This window comes from Girardinichthys multiradiatus, chromosome 2 (assembly GCF_021462225.1).
Source record: "Girardinichthys multiradiatus isolate DD_20200921_A chromosome 2, DD_fGirMul_XY1, whole genome shotgun sequence".
Taxonomy (NCBI): domain Eukaryota; kingdom Metazoa; phylum Chordata; class Actinopteri; order Cyprinodontiformes; family Goodeidae; genus Girardinichthys; species Girardinichthys multiradiatus.
The window spans coordinates 25,555,276-25,577,517 of record NC_061795.1 but is presented as its reverse complement, the minus strand read 5'-3'; the positions used below and the strand labels follow the sequence as shown (position 1 = coordinate 25,577,517).

Sequence of the window (22,242 nt, the reverse complement as noted above, 5' to 3'; positions counted from 1 at the left end):
TTTTTCGGATGAAAGCAAATTCTGCATGTCATTCGGAAATCAAGGTGCCAGAGTCTGGAGGAAGACTGGGGAGAAGGAAATGCCAAAATGCCAGAAGTCCAGTGTCATGTACCCACAGTCAGTGATGGTCTGGGGTGCCGTGTCAACTGCTGGTGTTGGTCCACTGTGTTTTATCAAGAGCAGGGTCAATGCAGCTAGCTATCAGGAGATTTTGGAGCACTTCATGCTTCCATCTGCTGAAAAGCGTTATGGAGATGAAGATTTTATTTTTCAGCACAACCTGGCACCAGCTCACAGTGCCAAAACCACTGGTAAATGGTTTACTGACCATGGTATCACTGTGCTCAATTGGCCTGCCAACTCTCCTGACCTGAACCCCATAGAGAATCTGTGGGATATTGTGAAGAGAACGTTGAGAGACTCAAGACCCAACACTCTGGATGAGCTAAAGGCCGCTATCGAAGCATCCTGGGCCTCCATAAGACCTCAGCAGTGCCACAGGCTGATTGCCTCCATGCCATGCCGCATTGAAGCAGTCATTTCTGCCAAAGGATTTGCGACCAAGTATTGAGTGCATAACTGTACATGATTATTTGAAGGTTGACGTTTTTTGTATTAAAAACACTTTTCTTTTATTGGTCGGATGAAATATGCTAATTTTGCGAGATAGGAATTTTGGGTTTTCATGAGCTGTATGCCAATATCATCCGTATTAAGACAATAAAAGACCTGAAATATTTCAGTTAGTGTGCAATGAATCTAAAATATATTAATGTTAAATTTTCATCATTACATTATGGAAAATAATGAACTTTATCACAATATGCTAATATTTTGAGAAGGACCTGTATATTTCCCAATGTTTGCACAATTTTTATTTTAAGTTTCAGAGAAAGAACATCACTTTCCACACATATGTATAAAATATATCCAGGGCAATAAAAATACTTGCTTTTTGGTTTCTCATTTACTCCAAACATGTCTTTATTTCTGCTTTGTGACTTTTCAATGCAATGCTGTGCAAAACTACTCACCCCTGTAGACCCTTTTCCACAATTTTGTTTATGTTACAGCAACAATTGTAATATACTATCACAAAGTAATACATACTTGAGAAGTAGAAGGAAAAGATTGCATGGTTTTATTTTTAAATCTAAAAAGTGTGGCATTTGTCTATTGCCTCCCTCAAACAACACTTTGCTAAACCACTTTTGCTGCAAGTGTTTTGGGGTGTGTCTCTGCCAGCTTTCTACATCTAAAAATAAGATGTTTTGCTCATCCTTTTTTACAACAAAACACAGTCAGCCTGAGACCATTTGTAAACATCCAATTTCAAGTTTTGCCACATATTCTGACTTTGATTTATGTCTAGACTTTCAATGTGTCATTCTAACACATGATTATTAGCTTTGGCTGTATATTCAGAGCTGTTTTCAAGCTGAAGGGAAACCTCCTCTGCAGTCTCAGGACTTTTGCAGCCTCTAACAGCTTTTCTTCTATGATTGTCCTGTATTTAGCTAAATTTCATCATCCCGTCCACTCTGTACAGCTTTCCTATCCCAGTTGAGGAAATAATATCAGAATACCACAACACCATAATGTTGCCATCAACATGTAACCATCATGCCATCACCATAGAAATAGTGTGCTTGGGGAGATGTGTAGTGCTGGTTTTTCTTCACACATAGAGTTTTGGCTGTTGGCCAAAAAGTTCAACTCATCTGACAAGAGTACCATCTCCTACATGTTTGCTTTGTCTCTTACATGGCTTGAGGCAAACTACAAGCAGCATTACTTAAAGCACTCGGCAAGGGATTTATTTTTGCCAGTCTTCAATAAAGACCACATTTTTTAAGTCCATGAGGTATTTTCACTCTCCTAATACTGTTATGATTTGTGGGTGTTTTTGGGTTTTGTTGGTCTGTTTCACAATTAAGTTTTTGAATCATGCTTCTGTTTATTATTTTCCTGGTTATGCTTTAGTTTCATGTTTTTCTAGTTTCTGTTAGTTTGCATTCAAGAGTTTCCGTTCTGCTGACGTTTTGTCCTGACAATCAACTTTATTCGGTTCACCTGCACCTAGTTAATCTGTCTTATTGTTTCACCAGGTCACGCTCCATAAATACACACCTGTTCAGTTATTCATCACAGAATCATTTTCAAATCATGCTCATGTCTAGTTCTCTCGATCATGCTCATGTCTTGTTTTTTCGGATCATGCCATGCCTGTCTCACCTGCCTGTTTCTGTTTTGTTCATGCCTCGTCGGTAAGTGAGTTTTAGTTTTTTATTCATTAAATCCTTTTTTCACTTACCGTCATGCTGCCTGCTAGTCTGCATTCTGGGGTCCTCCATTTCACAAGTCCTAACAAATACATACATTTAGTGCTTATTAAAGATCCAAAATAGTGGTAGGATTGAAGCAGACCTAGATGTTTAATCCTCTGTCATGGAGTAAGTTCCTGTCCACCTAAATTGTCTCATAAACAGAATTTATTAAGATTACCAGCACCATATTTAGAAGGATGTGGCCCCCCTACATGTTTCTTCTAGGCATGCAAACCACAACAGATTGGTAGTTAGATATATATCAACTTTGAGATTTTTAGGCCTAGTTTATGTGAAAACAGTTTTTGTAGATCTTTGTATGTCTTCATCGCCACAGTCATTGAACAACACCAGAACAAAAATGAAGTCACAGAGCTTGTGGTTAAAGCTTGTTGTTATGTCTGAAATACGCTTAATCAGAGATTACGTTGGAGGTAGGCCATGACATCATTGTTTTCCAACTGTTTCCTATTGGCTTTCTAAATAAAAATCAAACAAGTAAAAACCTTATAAAATACAGTGTTGGTGAAATATCCATTTGTTAAATAAAAAATTACAAAGCCTGAGGGCCTCAGATTACCTCCCCTGTACCTGCCCAGACTGGCTTTTATGCGAGGTTGCAACATTATATTTAATTTGTGTTCAATAAAGAACAAGGAACTCACATTACGTTTCCAATTTTATTGAGTAGAAATGTAATCACATATATGTCAGTCTTACATGTTACATTTTATTTGGGGAAAACAGAAACAAGAGTTCTGGTCCTTTTCTTTAAAACTTCTGTAATCAGTCATTGAAGCAGCTACATGGTCTTGTTAAAAATCATCCAAAAGACTAAAACGTTTACTGTTAAGATACATCAGAAGGATGCCACAGGAACATAAAAAAATTATGGGTTTGGGTCATTTTCTTTTTATGCTTGTTCAGTTTTTGAACATATCACACAACAGCTTCTCCATAGGTGTGTTGCCAATTGTCCTGTGAAAGAACAGCTGCTCTATCTTACTTGGACTCAAGAAGCGGAGAGACGGCAGCAGGAGCAACAGCCTCCCAAACCTTGTTGAGCAAGAGCAATGGCAAGTCAGTTTATCATTTTCCTTGCAAACATCTTTGAAAATCTTTGTAGCCTTTTTAAATATAAAGTAGTAGTTGTGTCACCTTGCAGCATGGCTGGGGTACACCGATTGAATGTGCTGACTCAATAACATGTGTGACTGCTCCTGCAGATTTTCTATCTGCTCAGGATCTTTGAGGTTGTGTATCTCTGTGCCAGGGAGACAAATAGCAAACATGGGTTGCATGATCAAATAAATATAATACATGGTTGACCTGTGAAAGTTTTATTTTTTTTGTACCTGGTTTGAACAAAATTATTGCTTTCAGACAAGCAAATTCAGTAGGGTCAACAGCCAGAGCCTTGAAACGACTGAATACATCTTCAAGAATCTGCAGCTCAGATGAGGCAAGGTTGGCCTTGGCCTCATGAGTGGGGGAAAGTTCTGGACACAGAATTAAACATCTATCCATTGGCAGGGACATTTGGATGGCACACAGAAGGAACATCTCACTCCAGGCTTCTTCCAGCAGAATCACCTGAAGACGTTACAGAAATATGCAATATTAGAATGGGGAAATACTTACAAAAATCTACAGTGTTAGTCAGCCTCACCTGGTCTCGAAATCCCAGGTGAGCAAAAACAGGCAAATATTTTGCCCACTTTACAGACATGAAGAGGAGTCGAGCTGATGTCTCGTAGAAGCTTTCTGATGAGATAGGTGAGTATATGAGCCCGCCGCAGTCTATTGATGAGCTGCCCTGTTCTGCATCGTTTGTTGTCACATCAATATTTTTTTCATCTGTGTATTGAAAATAAACAGAATCAGGCAGATGCTGAGATTAATACAAGTCAGAACCCAGACATCTACATCCATCTTATAATAACTTCTCCATCTTTCCAATGACCTACCATTCTCTTCCTCTGGCTCCAGTTTGGTAGAAGTCTCTGTGGTCAGCAAGCTGACCATAAAGCGGTGGGTATTTGGGTTGCTGTAGGGCTGAATAGGTGCAGACCTGGTTGCAGACAAAGTGACCAGAGGTCTGAATCTAATAGCTGAGTAGTGGTCAGAAGTTGCAAGTTCTTGTGTCGTAGCCAGGTGCTCCTTCTTGGCCTCCACATTTATGGAGTCGAGACTGACGTGTGCTGTGCTTCGAGGCTGACGCTCATTCTGTACCGCTGCCAAAAGGAAAATATACTACGTTTTAATATATGTCACTACCAGCGCAGTCAACTCAATACAAGATTTCTTACCATCTTTGTTCATTCCAGCTTGAAGACACCTCTTTAGTCGACAGGCTTGGCACTGATTCCGATGAGCTTTGTCAACAGGACATCTGCCTGTTCCAGCCTGACACCTGTGATGTTAGGAAAAACACTTGTATAGATTTTAAACTAACTGATTTCAAAACAAGGATGTTACATTTGTTTGAACTGATTTTGCAATACAGCATGTATTACATATGCCCTCGCTCACCTGTAGATGAGTCTTCGCCGTACGCTACGTTTGAAAAAGCCGCTGCAGCCATTGCAGGCATGTATGCCATAGTGTTTGCCGCTGCTTGAATCAGAGCACACTTTGCAAAGCAAGGCTTGACTGAGAGCTTTAGGAGGACTTTTCTCTGTGCAGAATAAATGGCAAAGGGAATACTTTAAAAATAGGCTTAAACTGTAGAAGTATTACACTGGTATTTTTAAAAGTTGTTTTTCAGCCTTGTAGCAACCAGTTATTTATATAATGAGCAATAATATAATACCTGGTATAATGTTACAATTTTGGCCATTTAAAATGTAATAAAGTTCATAATGTAATAAGGTTGTAGCGCCAATAACCAAATAACATTTTCCCAATAGCGTAATGTTATTTTGCTATTGGTGTCACTTTTGAAAATATAATAACTGTGTAACACATGTATGTCACATTATACACTGACTTTCTCATTTTTAGCACATTCCACTAAGTAACAACCAAATCTACTTCACAGCAAGTAAATTAATGTCCCTCCATACAAAAAACCTATGAATTTAGATTTAAACAAGTTAGCAAAATTCTAAATAAAGATCATTTTCAAGCTGGATCTTACAATCCATAGTTAAAACGTTATTGCATTATTGGAAAGCCCGGTATGTTATTGGCTTTATTACATTTAGAATGGCAAAAATTATTATCTTGTTAGCTTTCATAACATTATTGGTTGCTACAAGTCTCTATCATACATTACTGCAGTTGAAACAAGAAGCCAACATACATTGTAGAAAAAGACACTTGCTATGTTGCACTGTCTGAGATTAAATCAGACATTTTTTTTTATATTTTGGGTCAGTGAAGATTTTCAAAATTATGTATATTTGCTGATTGCCAGATTAATGAGAAATTGAAGCTTGAAGAGACAGCATTACATTCCCTAAAGTCAGCAATTTACATACACTAACATCAATTTGCCATTAAACTATTTGGAAAGGCCAGACGATTATGTCATAGTTATGCAAGCTTCTGGTAGGTTAATTCACAATATATAAGTCCTTGCATCCTGGAAAAAACCCAAATCAGTCAAAACATCAGGAGGAGAATTGTGGACCCTGCAAGTATTGTTCACATTTAGGTACATTTTCCAGATGCCTGAAGCTGCCACGTTCATCTGATCAAACGACTATACTCAACTATAAAAAGCAGGGAGGTGTTCAACCACCATTCTGTTAAGGAAGGAGACAGGTTCAGCACCTAAAACATGAGAGGTGTGAAATGTGTAAATCAACACCAGAACAAACGCAAAAGACTTTGTAAGTAAACTGCCTGAAGCTGGCTTAAGAGTGTCATTATTTACAGTGAAATGAGTCTGTATTAGCAATGGCTGACAGACCAGCCAGCAAGGAAGAAGCCACCACTTCAAAAGCAACATATAAAGTCAGAATATAGTCTGCAAATGCCCTCAGTGACAATGATCTTAGTGTTTGGAGACACGTCATGTTGTCTGATGAAACTGAAATTAAAGTGTTTAGTCGCAATTTGGTCAATTGTCACATTTGGAGGAAAAAGCTTGCAAGCCTAAGAGCACAATGTAATAAAGCCAGTGAAGTACAGCGATGGCAGCATTATGCTGTCTGGGTGTTTTGTTACAGGAGCAACTGGGCCACTGAAGAATACAGATGGCATCATAAGGAAATAATATTATGAAGAAATATTGAAGCATCATCTCAAAACATCAACTATGAAGTTAGAGCTTGGGCACAAATTGGTCTTCCAAATGGACAATTCAATTCAATTCAAAAATTCTTTATTAATCCCAAAGGGAAATTAAATGTTGTTATAGCTCATATTATGAAGGTTTCCTCAAAGAACTGTTGTAGATGCTGATGGCTGTGGGCAGGAAGGATCTCCTGTAGCGCTCCGTCTTACAGCAGATCTGAAGAAGCCTTTTATTGAAGACACTCTGTTGTTGTAGGACAGTCTCATGAAGAGGATGCTCAGGGTTCTCCATAATGTTCTTCATTTTATGAAGAATCCTTCTTTGCACAATGATCTCCAGAAGTTCCAGAGGAGTCCCCAAAACAGAGCCAGCCTTTTTTATCAGCTTGTTGAGCTTTTTTAAGTCCCTGGCTCTGATGCTGCTTCCCCAGCAGATGATGGCAGAAGAGATCACACTCTCCACAACAGACTTATAGAAGATATGCAGCATCTTGCTGCAAACACCAAAGGACCTAAGCTTCCTCAAGAAGTACAGTCTGCTCTGTCCCTTCTTGTAGATGGCTTCACAGTTGCATCTCCACTCTAGTCTGTTGTCCAGGTGAACACCGAGGTATTTATACTCCTCCACCACCTCCACTTCTTCTCCCATGATAGAAATAGTGTTTGACTTATTCCTGTTTCTCTTAAAATCTTAAAATCATAAATCATCTTCTTTGTTTTAGTCCCGTTCAAAATGAGATGATTGTCTAAATGCCTCTAAGCATACCACCAAATCAGTTACAAAGTGGCTTAAATGCAACAAAGTCAGTGTTTTGGAATGGCCATCACAAAGTCCTGATTTTAGAGCTGAAAATGTGTGTGAGCAAGGCAGCCTACAAACCTCATTCAGTTACACCAAGTCTGCCAGGAGGAGTGGGCCAAGTGTTGTGACAACTTTGTGGAAGGAGACCCATTATGTTTGACCCAGATTATTCAGTTTAAAAGACAGTTCTACCAAATACTAAGAAAATGTATGGACATTTCTGAATAAAAAGAAAAAAATGAGAAATTATTTAAAAAAGATTCTTGCTCTCATCATTCTGGCATTTAGTGAATAGAAATTATTTTATAAATCCTAACTGACCCAAAAACAGGAAAAGTTCAGTCTGATTTAGAGTCAGACACTGAGAAACAAGAGGTTACATTTCTTTTTATACAGTGTACGTACAGTAAACACCAAACTTTTACTACAGTGATTTATGTATACTATACATTGTTATTAATATAATCCAAATAATTACTCAATTAGATGGTATTTTGAGGAAGAGAAAAAAAAAACAATGAATTTATAATTAAGAAAGGTTTACTTTACCTTCTTGAATTCCATCTGGACTCTGTTGTGTGACATTGCTGGAGCCATTTGATGAAAAATAATCAATTTTAATCACCTGGTCTTCCATCATATATTGTACCACTATGCGTAAATATTGAAATAAAATATTTTAGAGGAGGTATACACAAGTCAGATTAATCAATCAAAAAATTTTAAATCACAAAAGACCTAAATTTGTTATTTTGCTACAAAAGCATCCAAGACAAAGAGCTTCCTGTGTCTGATGTAATGTAGGGCCATTGAATTATCTGCCAGTGAGTGTGAGAGCTTGAGTCGTCTGGGGGCTTTCATGGGGAAGAAGATTAACACCAGTTGCTGTGTAAGCAAATGCCAATGTCTCATCCTCTTAATCTTTACTGTGCTAAAGATTGGTGTGGTCTTCACGAAGTGGTCAACAGTGGTGAACCAACATTAAGCATGGATGTACCACAACCAGAAACAGAACCTCTAAAAAACACTTTTTTTTAAGCACAGCTAAACTGCTTCTCTTTAGAAACAAAGAACAGTTTTAATATTGAATTTTATCCACAACCTAATATTTTAAAAGTTTGGTAAATCAAAGTTCTGGTCAACCAAGATGTAGCAATCTAATAATTAAACTGTTTATGGATTAAGAAACATTGCATAATGAAACACAAAGACTTTACAATTACAAAAAAGGAAAGACATAAAGATGTCCTGGAGCAATCTGATAAACACGAAGTGACAAACTGAATTAAAGCATTCTAATATTAAAGACATGGCATAACTAACAATGATGTGGAAAACATGTCATAGCAGTAGTCCCTAACACTTAGGTTTAGGAATGGAGATTCATCTTCCCAGTAGGACAATGACTCTGAAGTGTTTTGCAGCTTTTAACAGGTTTTGTTTCCAGGTTTCTCCTGTGTTTAGCTGCCTCCATCTTCCCATAAAGTCTGACCTTCTTTCCTATCTTTGCTGAAGAAAATCATCCCCACAGTATGATGATGCCTCAGCTATGCTTCACCCTGGGGATCGTGTATTCAGTGTGATAAGCAGTGTTATATTTCCACGATGTGTACCTTTTTGCATGTAGGCCAGAAAACATTTACATTTGGTTTAATGTGACCAGAGCAACTATTTTTTCAGATCCTTGCTTTGTCCGCTACATCAACTTCTTAGGTCCTGCTAGGGTAACAATGCAAAATGTACAGCTAGAGCAACACTGTAATAGATTAGATCAAACCTTATTCATGTGTTAGAGTGGCTCAGTCAAAGGGCAAACCAAAACCTAATTGAGAAACTATGGCAAAAAATTATCCACACCAATGTTTTGAGTTTGAGTTATTTGCATAAGAATGGGGGGGAAAAAATGTAAATTTCTAGATGTGCAAACACACCCCAAAATATGGATGGCGGTTCTATAAAGTATTGACTCATGGGGCCTAAGTATAAATGCAAATTCCACCTTTTAGATTATTATTTGTATAGAAAAAAGAAAGGTATAATTTTTCCACTTCACAGTTATGCACTACAAAATGCTGCCTTGCCTTGATCAGATACAATCCAAGGAAAAATATTTCACGAAACGTGAATACTTTTGCCAGAATCTTTGTATTCATTACCTGTAACTTTGCTCAAAATTCAATGTTGTTCTTGAAAGGCAGTTAACAAGGGAACAAACTGAGAAAAATATACCCTGAAGAGATTGAATGAGCAGCAACAAGCTGACCCTTAATTCTTTTATTCTGCTATTAGCGGCTGCACTCGGAAGCTTCAACCTCCTCTATTAATGTCAAATGCAATTTTAAGGAAAATAAACTATTTTCTCCAGTTTTTACCATTAACAGTACATGTTTTCACAAAACACTTTGATAAACATGGTTTTCTATTACAGGTTTAAGCTTGGAACTCTTGTAGAATAAGATCTGAAATTTCAAAGTTCGTCAACACTACTCTGTCCACCATTTTATTTCAATCATGTTCAAAATTTTTACCCACTCTTGATAGTTGAATGAAAACAAGTGAGGACCATCAGCATACAGCTATCCACATGAGGGCCATTTAAAATTTCAGTCTGTGTCTCCAATTTAGTTTTACACTGGAGACTGTTTAAGCTCCAATCAAAGTAGTGCAAGTGAACTGAGTTCCCAGAATCAAAATCAGCTTTATTGCCAACTTTGTGGACACAAACAAGGAATTGGACTCCGGTACACTTTGCTCTCAGTGAAGCTTTTAATAACAAATGCAAATAATCAATATATAATTTAAATGTACATATATACACAAGTGACTTTGCAGAAGGAGATAAGAAGATAAAGTGGGACCAGTCCAAGTATGCATGGTGTTGTTCTGGAACTCTGACTGTCAAGTCTTCATCGGAGAAACAATCCTGCAGCACTATAGTAGATCCCTACCTTGCATTCCCTGGTTTACCTAACCTACGCAACTGTTCAGCTGTTGGCAGGACGAAGATGCTGCAACCAACAGCAAAGCGTTGGTTGCAAACTGCCGAGGATAGCTGTCACGTTCCTTCACACCTGAGCCCTGGGACTCTTCTGTAGATATGTGTCAATCATCTTTAGAAGCAGGCCACCATTGGCCAAGTGATTATGTATTTAGTGTATTTAGTGGAAACTTTTATAATGACAGATCCCTGCAGGTGTTTCAACACACGTCAGTGGAAAAATGTTTGCTCATTCACTTGTCATTTGTTCATTCTTACATTCATTATTCATTTGTTATTTCCTGCATCTATTTAAATGCAAGCACTGCTCTAATGTTTTTTTATTGTGCGAGCTTCAAAAACAATCTGAGCCAAGAGTAAAATCCTGCACCTGAATGCAGTTTGGCAGAGATTATGTGCAAGACATAACTTTATCGTCCTTGAGAAGATGCCCTTGAATCCTAGTTTGCGAACCTCTGCATCAGTCTAAGCAGCTTTTTGATATAATCTCCTTTCAGTCGTTGTCAAAGAGTGCGCTTAACTTTTCGAGTTGTTACCTCTTCTTCATGCAGAGCAGGTGCATCAAGGTTGTTGAAGCATGTTGCACTTACAACTGTTTATTGTATTTTTCAATAATTTGTATTTGAATGTGTGACTGAAAGGTAAAAATGCAAGGTAATAGCGTTTCTGCCAGAAATAAACTTTGGTTAGTTTGGGGTCACAGCATTTTCTGATTTCCACCCAAACATCATCCACAACCTTCCGGTGCCCTCACCCCTCCTCCAAAACAGATAAAGGATTGAGGTGTCAGCACTCTGGCTTTTAGGGATTGCCCTCCCTTGCCATCTGGTGACATTTACTGTAATCCACGCAGTGACTAAATCAATGAACCGTATCTGCAAAACCATATCGCAGCAGCTAACAGTTTAAAATGACAAATCATTCTCCTTTTTTGCAGGGCGTAAACCTTTCCAAAAAAAAAAGACGATGCACTGTGTATTTTGTTTTAAAATTATAAAGAAGACCAAAAAAGTTTAGTTGTAATAGCAATATAATAAAAGTAATTTTAAAAGCTTCATGCAGCAAGTTTCATAATTGCCTATCTGCGATTGGTCTTTACAGGGATGCAGATATTGTTTGAATGTGTCCTGAAAGTGTTATTATGGAAAGAAGAAACACAGCTAATTATAGAAGAGTAAAGCCATATGAGTCAGAGATGAAGGGCATATTATGAGCTTATAAATCACAACAGATTTAATAGTAATAAGACTTCCAGGGGTCAAAGTCTTTATCAGTAAAGGTTTAGATGGTTATCTTCTCTCTAATCAGAGAAGAAAAAACAAACTAATCAGTGTTTCACTAAGCCTAAAAGAATGTGAACGGTAGTTTTAAGGAATAAGATATAACACTACAGTCGGCCCTTGCTGGGAAACTAGCACTATCTAACCCGCCTTGTCTGCACTTTTGCGTTGCTGTTTTTTAAAAAATTCTCTAGTTTATATATTTTTTTAATTTCATTTAATTTTTTGTGTAATTGTTGATTGTTGTTTGTGTGCTTCTCCTGTAAAGCACTTTGTGTTACATCTGACCATTTGAAAATTACTCTATAAATAAGATTTAACTGATTGATTAATTGATTGGTTGATTGATTCTTTGTTTAAAATTAAGCTAAATCCTTTGATACATGAATAGAAAAAAGTTGTTATCCTTTAAAAGCAGATATTTTGTATAATTTAAACTTACTTTCCAGTAAATTGACAGTCTGTTATTTTTCATAGAATTAAACAAATAATTAAATTTAATTAGAACACAACAGAGACAACAAATCTGATATGGTCTGCACACAAATTGTTTAATTATATTTCAAGAAATAAGCTCAGCATATTTCACAAGTTTTTTTAAGTAGATATAAAGATAAAAAGTATATGACAAAGCATAGGTGTTTTTTGTGTAAAATTGGGTACCCAAAAAAATAAATAAAAATAAATAATATAAGCTTAAAGTGTCAATTACTTGATTTTCCTTGTCTTTTCTTTCATCCCTTTCTTTTTGTCCCAAAGGATCAAAAAAGGTTGCATGTCAAATCATCCTCAAACACTTTGATACTCATGTTTGCAGTGGCCTACATCAAGAGGCTCAGCTTGGATTCCACGCCTAAAGAGGAAGCAAAGCAGAAACAAGAGAACATAATATGCAGACTTTGTAAGAAGTACAAACATGTCTTTTTAAAGGGGGCCAGCACTATAATGGCTGACAAAGTAAACTACCTCAGGAGCTTGCATCGAAACTCCTGCAGTCGTGGAAACGCTTTGTCCACACTGGAGGTCTGCCTCTCATTGCTCCACAGTCTCTCAGCAGCAGCACTTGCTCTTGGCCTGTTCATTTTTATGTTTTTAACCAAAGAGTAAAATAGATTCTAGCCAAGCAAGCACAAATTTGCATTGTTATTTTATCTTTTAACAAATGTTTGGCTCACACACACCAGAGACGTGGGGAGAGGTTGGTGGCATCTACATATTCCCCCCATAAGCAGACTTCTCCCCCAATCACTAGCCTCTTCTGCTTCTCAGTACCTGTACAGATACAAAAAAAGCTTTAAAAATTGTTAGAAAAAATTTATTGGTTTTAATTAATTTTAGTTGTGTCAGTTGCTACAAATCTTAAATGTCAAATCAAAGCTGTTAGTCTATGTTTATTTGGCCATTTTAATCCGTTTCTATTAGCTGCCCCCAGATTCAGCACATAACCAGCTTATAACTGCAAAAATATCCATGAAACTGAAATGAGGATTTCTAAAGATCTGCAAGTATTGGCAGAATAGGAAATAACATTAGGCAAGCTTGGTCTACTGGAAACAAGCATTGCCTGAAAATAGGCTTTCAGAAGGGTGAAAATTTGTTTATAATTAGTGTTTTATATTGGCTCAAACGTCAATGAGGTTCATTACTGTATCTCCAACTATCAGTTGTTGCTTATTTTAAATGAGATTGTCACAAAGACAAAAACTAACTCGGGAGTTGCTTTTTTTATTTATTAAGTTGTGTTGAGATTAAAATCTCTTTCCCAAGAGGGACCTGGCAAGACGGGCGAAGAGTTACAATAAAACAATGATAAAACATAATACATTCATACATAACATAATACGTCTGAATAAAACTGGAAGCACAAGATCAAGGTACCGACTCAAAAACAATTACAAGAAGTTAAACTGTCTTGTTCCCATTCTTTTGCAATTGCCTTGAATTAATCAATAGTCACCAGCTCTGTCAGCTTTGAGTCTGGAATCCATTCCAGGTAGAGGGGGCGGCGTATTTTAAAAACTCTCTTACCCAGTTCAGTTCTGACTCTGGATATAGTCAGATGATTAAAAAGCCTAAGAGAGCAGTCCATGATGATTAAGGAGACTTTTTATAAAAGCAGTCAGATAGGAGGGAAGTAGTCTCAGAATACATTTCTACACAAAAAGCATCCAATACGAATGTCAACAGACAGACAGAGAAGGACTGCCAGAAGCATCAGCATACAAATGACATTGGTGGACAGGTCCACAACCTGCAATGAAAAGTAATGCACAGTGGTAAGCTGATTCAAATTTCTTTAGATTCTGTTCTGACGAATTTATACACAACAAGCCACAAATCGTGACAAACTTAATTAGCATAACTAATGAGGAGTAGTGGTCCAAGAGTTGAACCCTGAGGAACACGTTTAGTTACAGGACAAATGAAGAGCGGGACACTAATGATTTTACTAGACAAATAGTTTTTAAACCAACCAACTGCCTGGATAGACAAAACCCTTTCTAAAACCCTATTTAACAGGACGTTGTGATCTACAGTAAGGTAGGATTTTGACAGATCCATAAACACACCATGCAGCGCTGTGTCTGACACCACTTGACTGCCAACTCCAATATGATTGCGTAGATCATTTGTGGGTTTTTCTGCATGGGTGGATTGGATTATTTTCCAGCTGAAAGTTATTGATAAACCATGAGTCAACAGCGCGAACTACTGCCTACCTTTTTCAACAAATGTTGTTGTTTTCAACATTTACATTTCTAGCTCTGTTTTTTTTTTCTTAGCACAGAAAAAAAAACAAGAATCAGAACTTACAATTCTTTAGCTCTTAAAGCCCATTAATACCCTAATAAGTCTACCTAATAATCATCAGATGTGCCACGCAGGCCTATGGTGACATATATCACCCTGACACTGAAGACTAATAGGTGCGAAAATTTATTGTGGTGTAATTATGCAGATTTAAAATATGCCTCATTTACCCCATTTGAATCTAGGTAGTGTGTCTTCTTTGTGTTAAAGGACAGGTTAGGGTTCTTGTGTTGAACTTCTTGCCCCAAAATATCAAACATAACAAATGAACAGAACGTTTACAGAATTCTTTTTGTTCTTTAAAATTAGGGGTTTGCTGCCACTTGGTGGTTTGACAATGAATGGAACACAAAGTGGAGCAATGTGTTGGGTGTCTGGGATCTACTGTTTAAGAGAAAAACACAGCGTTTTCACAACTTCAGCAGCTCACAGGACACCACCTTCTTTCACTGACCCTTGAAGGCTAGAGGCCATACGTTATAGTAGCGGGCCCAGTTGTGTGTGGGTCCAGGCTGGTCCAGATACCAAGGAGAGGCCAGAATCACCCTTAGCCCTGCTTTAACAACCTTGCGTACTTCACACAGGTAACAGCCCTGTTTCCATACCTCCACCACTGACAAAGACTTGTGCTGCAACACAGAATAATGAACCATTAGACACCTACACAGTTTCAGTGATGCATTACCTCCAACGTCATCCACATTGGCATGCAGTAAATTCTTTGTCAGCAGAAAAATGTATGACTCAAACTTGAATTTAATTCTTTATTTTAGCTGCAAAAAATGACTTTGACTATTGTGATGTGAGCAGATTTATAATGCAATCAAACATCCATAAAAACGTATCATTTCAACCAATAGTGATTTAACTTTTCGGTGACCTACAGAGAATTTCTGCATTTTTAATAAATCAAGACACAATTAATGTTTTTTTAATTTTTCTAAGTTTAAATTTAGTGCCTCTCAGATTTATTATGCATGTAAACTTTGACAGGCACTAAATTAATCCGATATCAAGTTTAGGCTTTTAACAACGGATTTAAACTATTCCCTTTTTACTGTTGAATGATCATACTAGAATGTGGTGTACATGTTTATTGTTATTCTATTTTTGTTTTATCTACACAATCTGAAAATCATGCACACAGGCTCAAACACTTACACACACACCCACAGTAATACTGTAATAAATGCCCTTTATAAGTTTCACCTTGACCACAAGCAATAGTGTAGCCCAAACAACTTTCTACTTAATAGCTAGCTGGACAATTTGTCACTCTTATGAGAAATGGCAAAGTTAATTTAAACTGGTGGTTTTGCAGGCATAGGCCCAAATTGTAAGCATAGTACATACATTTTCTCTATAACTAAGGTCAGGGTTATTCGAGAAGCTTGAGAATAGGCTGCTTGAACTGTTCCAAAACCAGTTGTATGTGCATTTGGAATCATTGCCCTGTTAGAACACCAAGTTGTGTGGAGAGTTTAACAATCTGGCTGTTGGTTTTTGAAAGTTAAGGGATTTTCAGGTTGTCCCCATTTTTATTAATCCAATTAATATGTGCAATGCACCAGCGCCATTGGCAGGGACACAGACCCTTAGCACGATCCTAGCTCTACAATGCTTGACAGTTGTTGCAGTGTTCTTAAGTTTGAAAGCTTCACCTTGACTCCTCAAAATATTTGCAAAGTTGTTGTGGCCAAAAAGCTCAATCAACTCATCTGAGCATAAAATATTTCACCAAAAAGCATTTGGTTGGACCATGCTTTGTTACAACTTTTATTTCTTTCTTAGTCAATACACTCTTGATTAGAGCTAATGTTAAACTCACTGCTATGTTGACAGTAACACTGGTTTTCAGTTTATGATAGACTTCTGTTGTTCCTAAATATCCTTACCAATTTCATCACTTTAGAAGTTGCGTCAGATTGCCAAAACTTTGGCACAGTTGGGTGTTCCCAAATAATATGATCCCAAATCAACCTCCAAACTAGTCTGTAAGGAAATGAATAAAGCATGCAACCATAAGCTTCTAAGATGCCCCTAACCTCAACCATGTTGACAGTTTATTGAGTATGCTTATAAGCCATGGCTTTTCCAGCAAACCAGCAAATACTGGTAAGAAGAATTGCCTAATGCCTAGCCAGAATTATGCCAAAAGCCTTTGGGATGAAAAGTGTGGGGTTTTTCTGCAACTTGCTATGAGTTGCAGAGAAATAATATAGACCATACCAATTCAAATCTTAATTTGTGTGTGTGTACAGTTGAAACCCGGTTTTTACATTGTATAAATAGACACATTCTCTTTTGTTTTCTCACTGCCTGACATGACATTAGACTACACAATTTTATGTTTCCAATCAGTTAAGATTACCAAAATTAATAAGAGAAATAATGCTTTTGAGATTTGTTTTTACCTTAGTATTTTGTAGAATTGCCTTTTAAACTGGATCAAACATTTTGGATATCTGTCCACAAGCTTTCCAAACTGTAATCTGGCTTTTCATATTGCTTTGAGAGTTAATGACTTCTTTCTTGCTGAGTGGGATTATAGTCTACTTATACTTCTCCTTCCTGAACAGTTAATGTAGCACCTTAAACCACCTGAAAAATTGCCCAAAAGGATGAACCAGACCTTTGAAGGTCTATAGATCTCTTCCTGATATATTTCCTGATTTCGTTTTAATTTCTACAATGTCACACAAGGAAGCAGTGTGTTTGAGGTTTTACCCTGAAAAACATCCATAGGTAAGTCTCAGTTTAATAGAATGTTTGAATTAACCTATCTAAAGCTTACAAGCCATGACATCATCACCTGGGCTTTCTAAATTAGTTTAAAGGCGTAGTAGTGTTAGTGTAGATAAACACTGAAGAATGCAATGAGATAAAGATCTAATTAAAATTCCCTCTCATTATTCTGGCATTTAGCAAATAAATTTTAGTGATCCTATCTGGCCTAAAACAGGAACAGTTTAGTCTGATTTAATGTCAAACAGTAAGACCAAAAGTGGTTGTTTCTTTTTATACAATGTATGTAATATCTGGTTTCAGCTGTATACTGTATATTTGAGTTTGCATATTTTTGGAAGTGTGGAGATTTAAAAAATTGGTAATAAATTACAACTTGTGCACCAGATTCTTGTTTTAAAAATGTATGTTTATCAAATTATCATTCCACCTTGGTAAATAACATTTCAAATGTATCAACTAAAATGACCTTCATGCTGATGATGAGTTTAAAGAAACTTCTGACAGGAACCATATCTCCTTAGGTAAAAACAGTAGTTAGGCTACTGTGGTGACAGTGAAACCTTGATTTTCTTTTTTTTTTTAAATCAACATCTTAAATGTTTTTAGTTTATTTTAAATCATAAACTCTGAGCCTCCATAAACATTCAGTGACACAAACCTATGTTATTTTAAATAAATAATACCTAGATCTGTTGGTGCATACTTACTTGTTCATGGTAGTCAAAAACATCCTGCCACACAATGGATGTCTTCCTGAGAGCTGATGTGATGTTCACAATCCTATTAATAAAGGTAAACATATTAATCTATCTATAAATGTGGTTTTCATATTGACGTCTATACAAAATCTCCCCTCTGCCACTTACTTTTCAATGTAGAATGCTTCCAGTTTATTAAAGTCCACTCCAAAACCCATCTTGTGCATGAATGCACGAATGTAAGGATTTGATCTCCTACAAAAACAATTAGTGGAAAGTATTTATGCTACTACACTCTGTGATGACTTGCAGCTTTTTTACAGGTGGAAACCGTTTTTGTTGGATATCAGGTTTATTTTTCTTTTCTAAGTAGTTATTTATTTTCTATTTTTATAACCTACCAGCAATAAAAGTCAACTTCATCCCCTCCTAAGTGGATATAGGTGTCAGGAAACACTGAGGCCACTTCCTTAAAAAGTGATGCCATGAACTGATAGGTGGAGGGTGATGTCGGATTAACAGGTCCAAAAGTCCCTGAAGGAGTGCCCCCTTTGTAGCAGGGAGTCAACAAGTCAGGCTGACCTGAGACATAAATCAATAAGTAAATATTATATATATATATATATATATATCTACAGTATATTTATCTATCTATCTCTCTACAGTATATCTATCTATCTATCTATCTATCTATCTATCTATCTATCTATCTATCTATCTATCTATCTATCTATCTATCTATCTATCTATCTATCTATCTATCTATCTATCTATCTATCTATCTATCTATCTATCTATCTATCTATCTATCTATCTATCTATCTATCTATCTATCTCTCTACAGTATATCTATCTATCTATCTATCTATCTATCTATCTATCTATCTATCTATCTATCTATCTATCTATCTATCTATCTATCTATCTATCTATCTATCTATCTATCTATCTATCTATCTATCTATCTATCTATCTATCTATCTATCTATCTATCTATCTATCTATCTATCTATCTATCTATCTCTCTCTCTCTCTCTCTCTCTCTCTCTCTCTCTCTCTCTATTTGTTTGTTTTCAATGTTCCTCATTTTCCTTTGAAATTCTACCTTTTCCCCAAGATTTTGTGTGACCTGGTGAGTCAAACTCAGGAAGGACTCTTATTCCTCGCATCCTGGCGTATGAGATCACCCTTCTCACATCTGACTGTGTGTAGATGTGAGTCATCGGGTGGAAAGCCCCCTGAATCAGAGCCAGAAGGTTTTGGTTACAGGGAGGAGGCAACTTCCCAGCACTCATGGTTTAAGAAGCAGTGGTGCTACAAAAATCACTATGCAAATCAAGAATTTGAAATGGTTTAACGATTATTTCAGTTTTTTCTTAAAATAGTGATAACTCTCTCTTTATATGACACTTAACAGCTGTCTCAATCCACATACCTTATTGGAAAGGTCTGGAAATGTGCGACTTTGGTAGGGGAAGGCGGGATCATCAACAATGTGCCAATGAAACACATTAAACTTACTGTAGGCCATTGCATCCTAGCAAAAAAACAAAGCCATGTATCTTACGTTTGAACAATTAAACAGAGATCTGAGCTAAGATCATGTTATGTCCTTAATACCAGAGTTTTTAAAATGGTCTGCACTGGTAAATAGTGGCGTGAAGTGTCCAGTAAAATTCCTCTGTATTGGAATTGTGGGAAGTCCTCGATATTGGTCTTGTTGATATAATACTAAAAATCAAAAATACAGAAAGGACTAATAATGATAAGCTAAATCAGATTGCATATTGGTAGACAATGTATATTTTGGAGATCTTAGTATTAGCATTAGGGAAAGTCTTACTTACTGAGCCAAAATCATCTTGATACACCAACTGACTGAAGGTTTCTAGACCTGTACTTAAACAGAAAACATACATTTTAACAACTGTCATTTAAAACATACGTCTAAGAAAGTAGGACACTTACACTTTGAAAACTGCTGGGTGTTTTGTTAAGCCTAAACGTTAGGTTTATGCTGTTGGGACAGCAGTAGGGGAGTTTTGACCAAACACTGGGTTGAAAATTATGACCCAGTTGGTTGGGTTACAGAAAAAACTGTGAGGAGCATCATAATTTTCACCGGACCTCAACTTAAAGAATACAAAACCTGATCAGACCTCACTGAACTTCTTCCATGGGTTAAAATAAAAACTTAGATGATAGAATGTCTCTGTATGATAATCTTGATGCCATGCATTGGTTTTCTCCTGGTACCCTCAGCTTCCTATGGTCACAAAAACATGCATATTAAATTAGCCGGTCAATCTAAATGACCCTCAGGTGTATTATGTGGACGGGTGTTTTTCCTGTCTATTTGTACGTTGTCCTGTGATGGACCCACAATGTAAAGTCAAATGTATTTATGAGCACATTTAAAAACAATGAACGTTTAACAGAGTGCTGAAGGACATAAGGTATTTAAGAAAAAAAAGAAAGATGAAAATAAAAATATATGAAAAAGAGTTATGAGAATAAAAATAATCACAGTACAGGCTAAGAATACTGATAAAAGGTGTCATGATTTGATTTGGTTTGAATGCCAAGAAATAACCAGGGTGAACGTTGCCTCTCACAGGTGCTATCTTGCAAAATTGAGCGGGTGTCAAAAAACGATGGATAGAATATACTTTTAATGCCAATATTCTTGTTTTGCAGTCCATGTGATTATTTTTTTTTAGCACAACCATTAGCAGCTTTAACTGTAGACATTTGTCACTCTTTTTAGGATTTCTTTGGATTGAAAACCTCACACAGTGAACTGGTCAACCCATACCCCAACTACGTTCTGCTAAATCAGCCCAGGTCCATATTTGACCCGGGACTGGCTTAGCAGATTAACCCAAATTGGGTTATTTTTCACCAAGCAGTTTTTAGAGCATAACCGACACAACGATCCTTGCTCAGATTAGCTTACCATTATTATGTCATTTTCAATATGGTACTTTTAAATTCTTTAAACATGTAGAGGCAATAATTACCTTTCAGAACACCCCACACAGTTTCAGCATTCAGAGATGCTTGCCCAGCAGAGACATTCAATTTGTCTAAAACACAAACAAGAGAAAGTTCTTAGTGTGAGCTTTTACCAATATTGTAAAACCCCAGCATGTATGTTTATACTTACATCTCTCAGAAGAGTCTTGATTTGGGTAACCCTCACAGTCATGATGGTCAAGACTGATTGTGAGAGTAAATATCTCGTTCTCACTGAATCGTATAGTATCATTTCCTGTCATAAATGAGTGTAAGTATTACTACAGTTCAATTAAATTTTACTTAAATGTAAAAACGTGACAAACTATTATACTTTTAGACAACACAAGGGTGAAGCTGTGTTGGCATGGTCCATTGTCACTGAATGTGGTTGAACTATTAGCGTAGGCTGGCCTACAGCTGAACTGCTGTTTTTACAAAGCCCATTTATCCACTTTAAAAGGCACAATGACAAACAGAACATTCATAACAAAACTGCTAAGCAATTTCACAATTGTAATTATGTTTTAAAGGTGCTATCAGCAGAACATCTACTCTTCAGTTTCATGGTAAAACACATAAGTAATATTTACCAACAATGGGCTTTTTATACAGTTATTTAAACACAATTAATGCGTAATTAAAATAAAGTGTGATCAAACTGGTTTATAAGTGCAACTAATATGTGAGATATTTATTTTCTGAAAAACGGAAAGAAATTAAAATATACACTCACCAGAAGCGTAGTCTGGAAATAAAATGGAAAAATATCTCTTGAATGCAGCATCCAGAACAGAACAGTGGTGCTGTGCAGCCAAGTGTCTTCTGTAACCAAAGCTGAAAGATTGAGGCTTCAGTTGGTATCTCTCTGGCGAGGTGATAAAAGTTTGTGGTAATGGCCACACACCCTCCACTGTGTCTAAGCAAAGCTGTAGTATGATCAGTAGTAGGAAATTATAACTTATTACAGTGCAATGTCCTGGATTTACTGAGCACACGACTTTCATATTGGACTTTTCACCCTTTCTGGCCAACTGAGCCAGTGAGATGCTTAGGCGCATGTTGTCACATGAGGAAAACAACAGGCAGCCTACCACTATGCCTGCTAATATACATAATAATAGTGGTACTACCAGGGATGCCTCCAGAAGGGTTTCAAAGGGGCCACCAAAACAATATCAGAAGTTTCATTATGCTGTTGTCCTATTTACAACAAAATTGAGATATGAACAGTTAAATAAACAAATACATAAATAAATTTAAAAATATATTTTTGACTAAGTGCTTTGAGCATTTTAAAATCAATTACACTACCGGTCAA

At 36.7% G+C, this 22,242-nt stretch overlaps 2 protein-coding genes across 3 annotated transcripts; both read right to left on the bottom strand.

Annotated features, from left to right (window-relative positions):
* Positions 1 to 2,988: 2,988 nt before the first annotated feature.
* On the bottom strand, positions 2,989 to 8,180 carry LOC124858639 (photoreceptor-specific nuclear receptor-like). Its single transcript, XM_047350726.1, has 8 exons — positions 7,921 to 8,180; positions 4,860 to 5,004; positions 4,637 to 4,740; positions 4,295 to 4,561; positions 3,997 to 4,184; positions 3,683 to 3,920; positions 3,486 to 3,591; positions 2,989 to 3,383 (listed from the first exon to the last, which is right to left on the bottom strand). Exons 1-8 carry the CDS (start codon positions 8,009 to 8,011, stop codon positions 3,251 to 3,253), a joined length of 1,272 nt encoding a protein of 423 aa, XP_047206682.1. The 5' UTR covers positions 8,012 to 8,180; the 3' UTR covers positions 2,989 to 3,250.
* A 3,999-nt stretch (positions 8,181 to 12,179) lies between these two features.
* hexa (hexosaminidase A (alpha polypeptide)) lies at positions 12,180 to 21,942 on the bottom strand. 2 transcript variants are annotated; one of them, XM_047350085.1, is made up of 14 exons: positions 21,658 to 21,942; positions 21,073 to 21,177; positions 20,927 to 20,992; positions 19,754 to 19,800; positions 19,527 to 19,637; positions 19,342 to 19,443; positions 19,012 to 19,144; positions 18,308 to 18,488; positions 18,075 to 18,161; positions 17,916 to 17,988; positions 14,915 to 15,089; positions 12,831 to 12,921; positions 12,616 to 12,723; positions 12,180 to 12,502 (listed from the first exon to the last, which is right to left on the bottom strand). In XM_047350085.1, exons 1-14 carry the CDS (start codon positions 21,926 to 21,928, stop codon positions 12,439 to 12,441), a joined length of 1,614 nt encoding a protein of 537 aa, XP_047206041.1. In that variant the 5' UTR covers positions 21,929 to 21,942; the 3' UTR covers positions 12,180 to 12,438. The 2 variants fall into 2 exon arrangements, with proteins under 2 accessions (XP_047206041.1, XP_047206049.1); XM_047350093.1 differs by lacking the exon at positions 21,658 to 21,942 and having other exon boundaries at positions 19,754 to 19,805; positions 21,073 to 21,141.
* Between the last annotated feature and the right edge of the window lie 300 nt (positions 21,943 to 22,242).

What these genes read in the sequence shown, in the direction of transcription:
- LOC124858639 (XM_047350726.1), bottom strand. Translation starts at nt 8,011, where the DNA reads ATGATGGAAGACCAGGTGATTAAAATTGATTATTTTTCATCAAATGGC. An exon ending in CGGCGAAGACTCATCTACAG is followed by an intron (nt 4,741 to 4,859) that starts GTGAGCGAGGGC and finishes CTAACATCACAG; the next exon opens with GTGTCAGGCTGGAACAGGCA. An exon ending in AATAATTTTGTTCAAACCAG is followed by an intron (nt 3,592 to 3,682) that starts GTACAAAAAAAA and finishes TCCCTGGCACAG; the next exon opens with AGATACACAACCTCAAAGAT.
- hexa (XM_047350085.1), bottom strand. Translation starts at nt 21,928, where the DNA reads ATGAAAGTCGTGTGCTCAGTAAATCCAGGACATTGCACTGTAATAAGT. An exon ending in TTCCAGACCTTTCCAATAAG is followed by an intron (nt 19,145 to 19,341) that starts GTATGTGGATTG and finishes GCTCTGATTCAG; the next exon opens with GGGGCTTTCCACCCGATGAC. An exon ending in AACCTCTCCCCACGTCTCTG is followed by an intron (nt 12,724 to 12,830) that starts GTGTGTGTGAGC and finishes AAAAATGAACAG; the next exon opens with GCCAAGAGCAAGTGCTGCTG.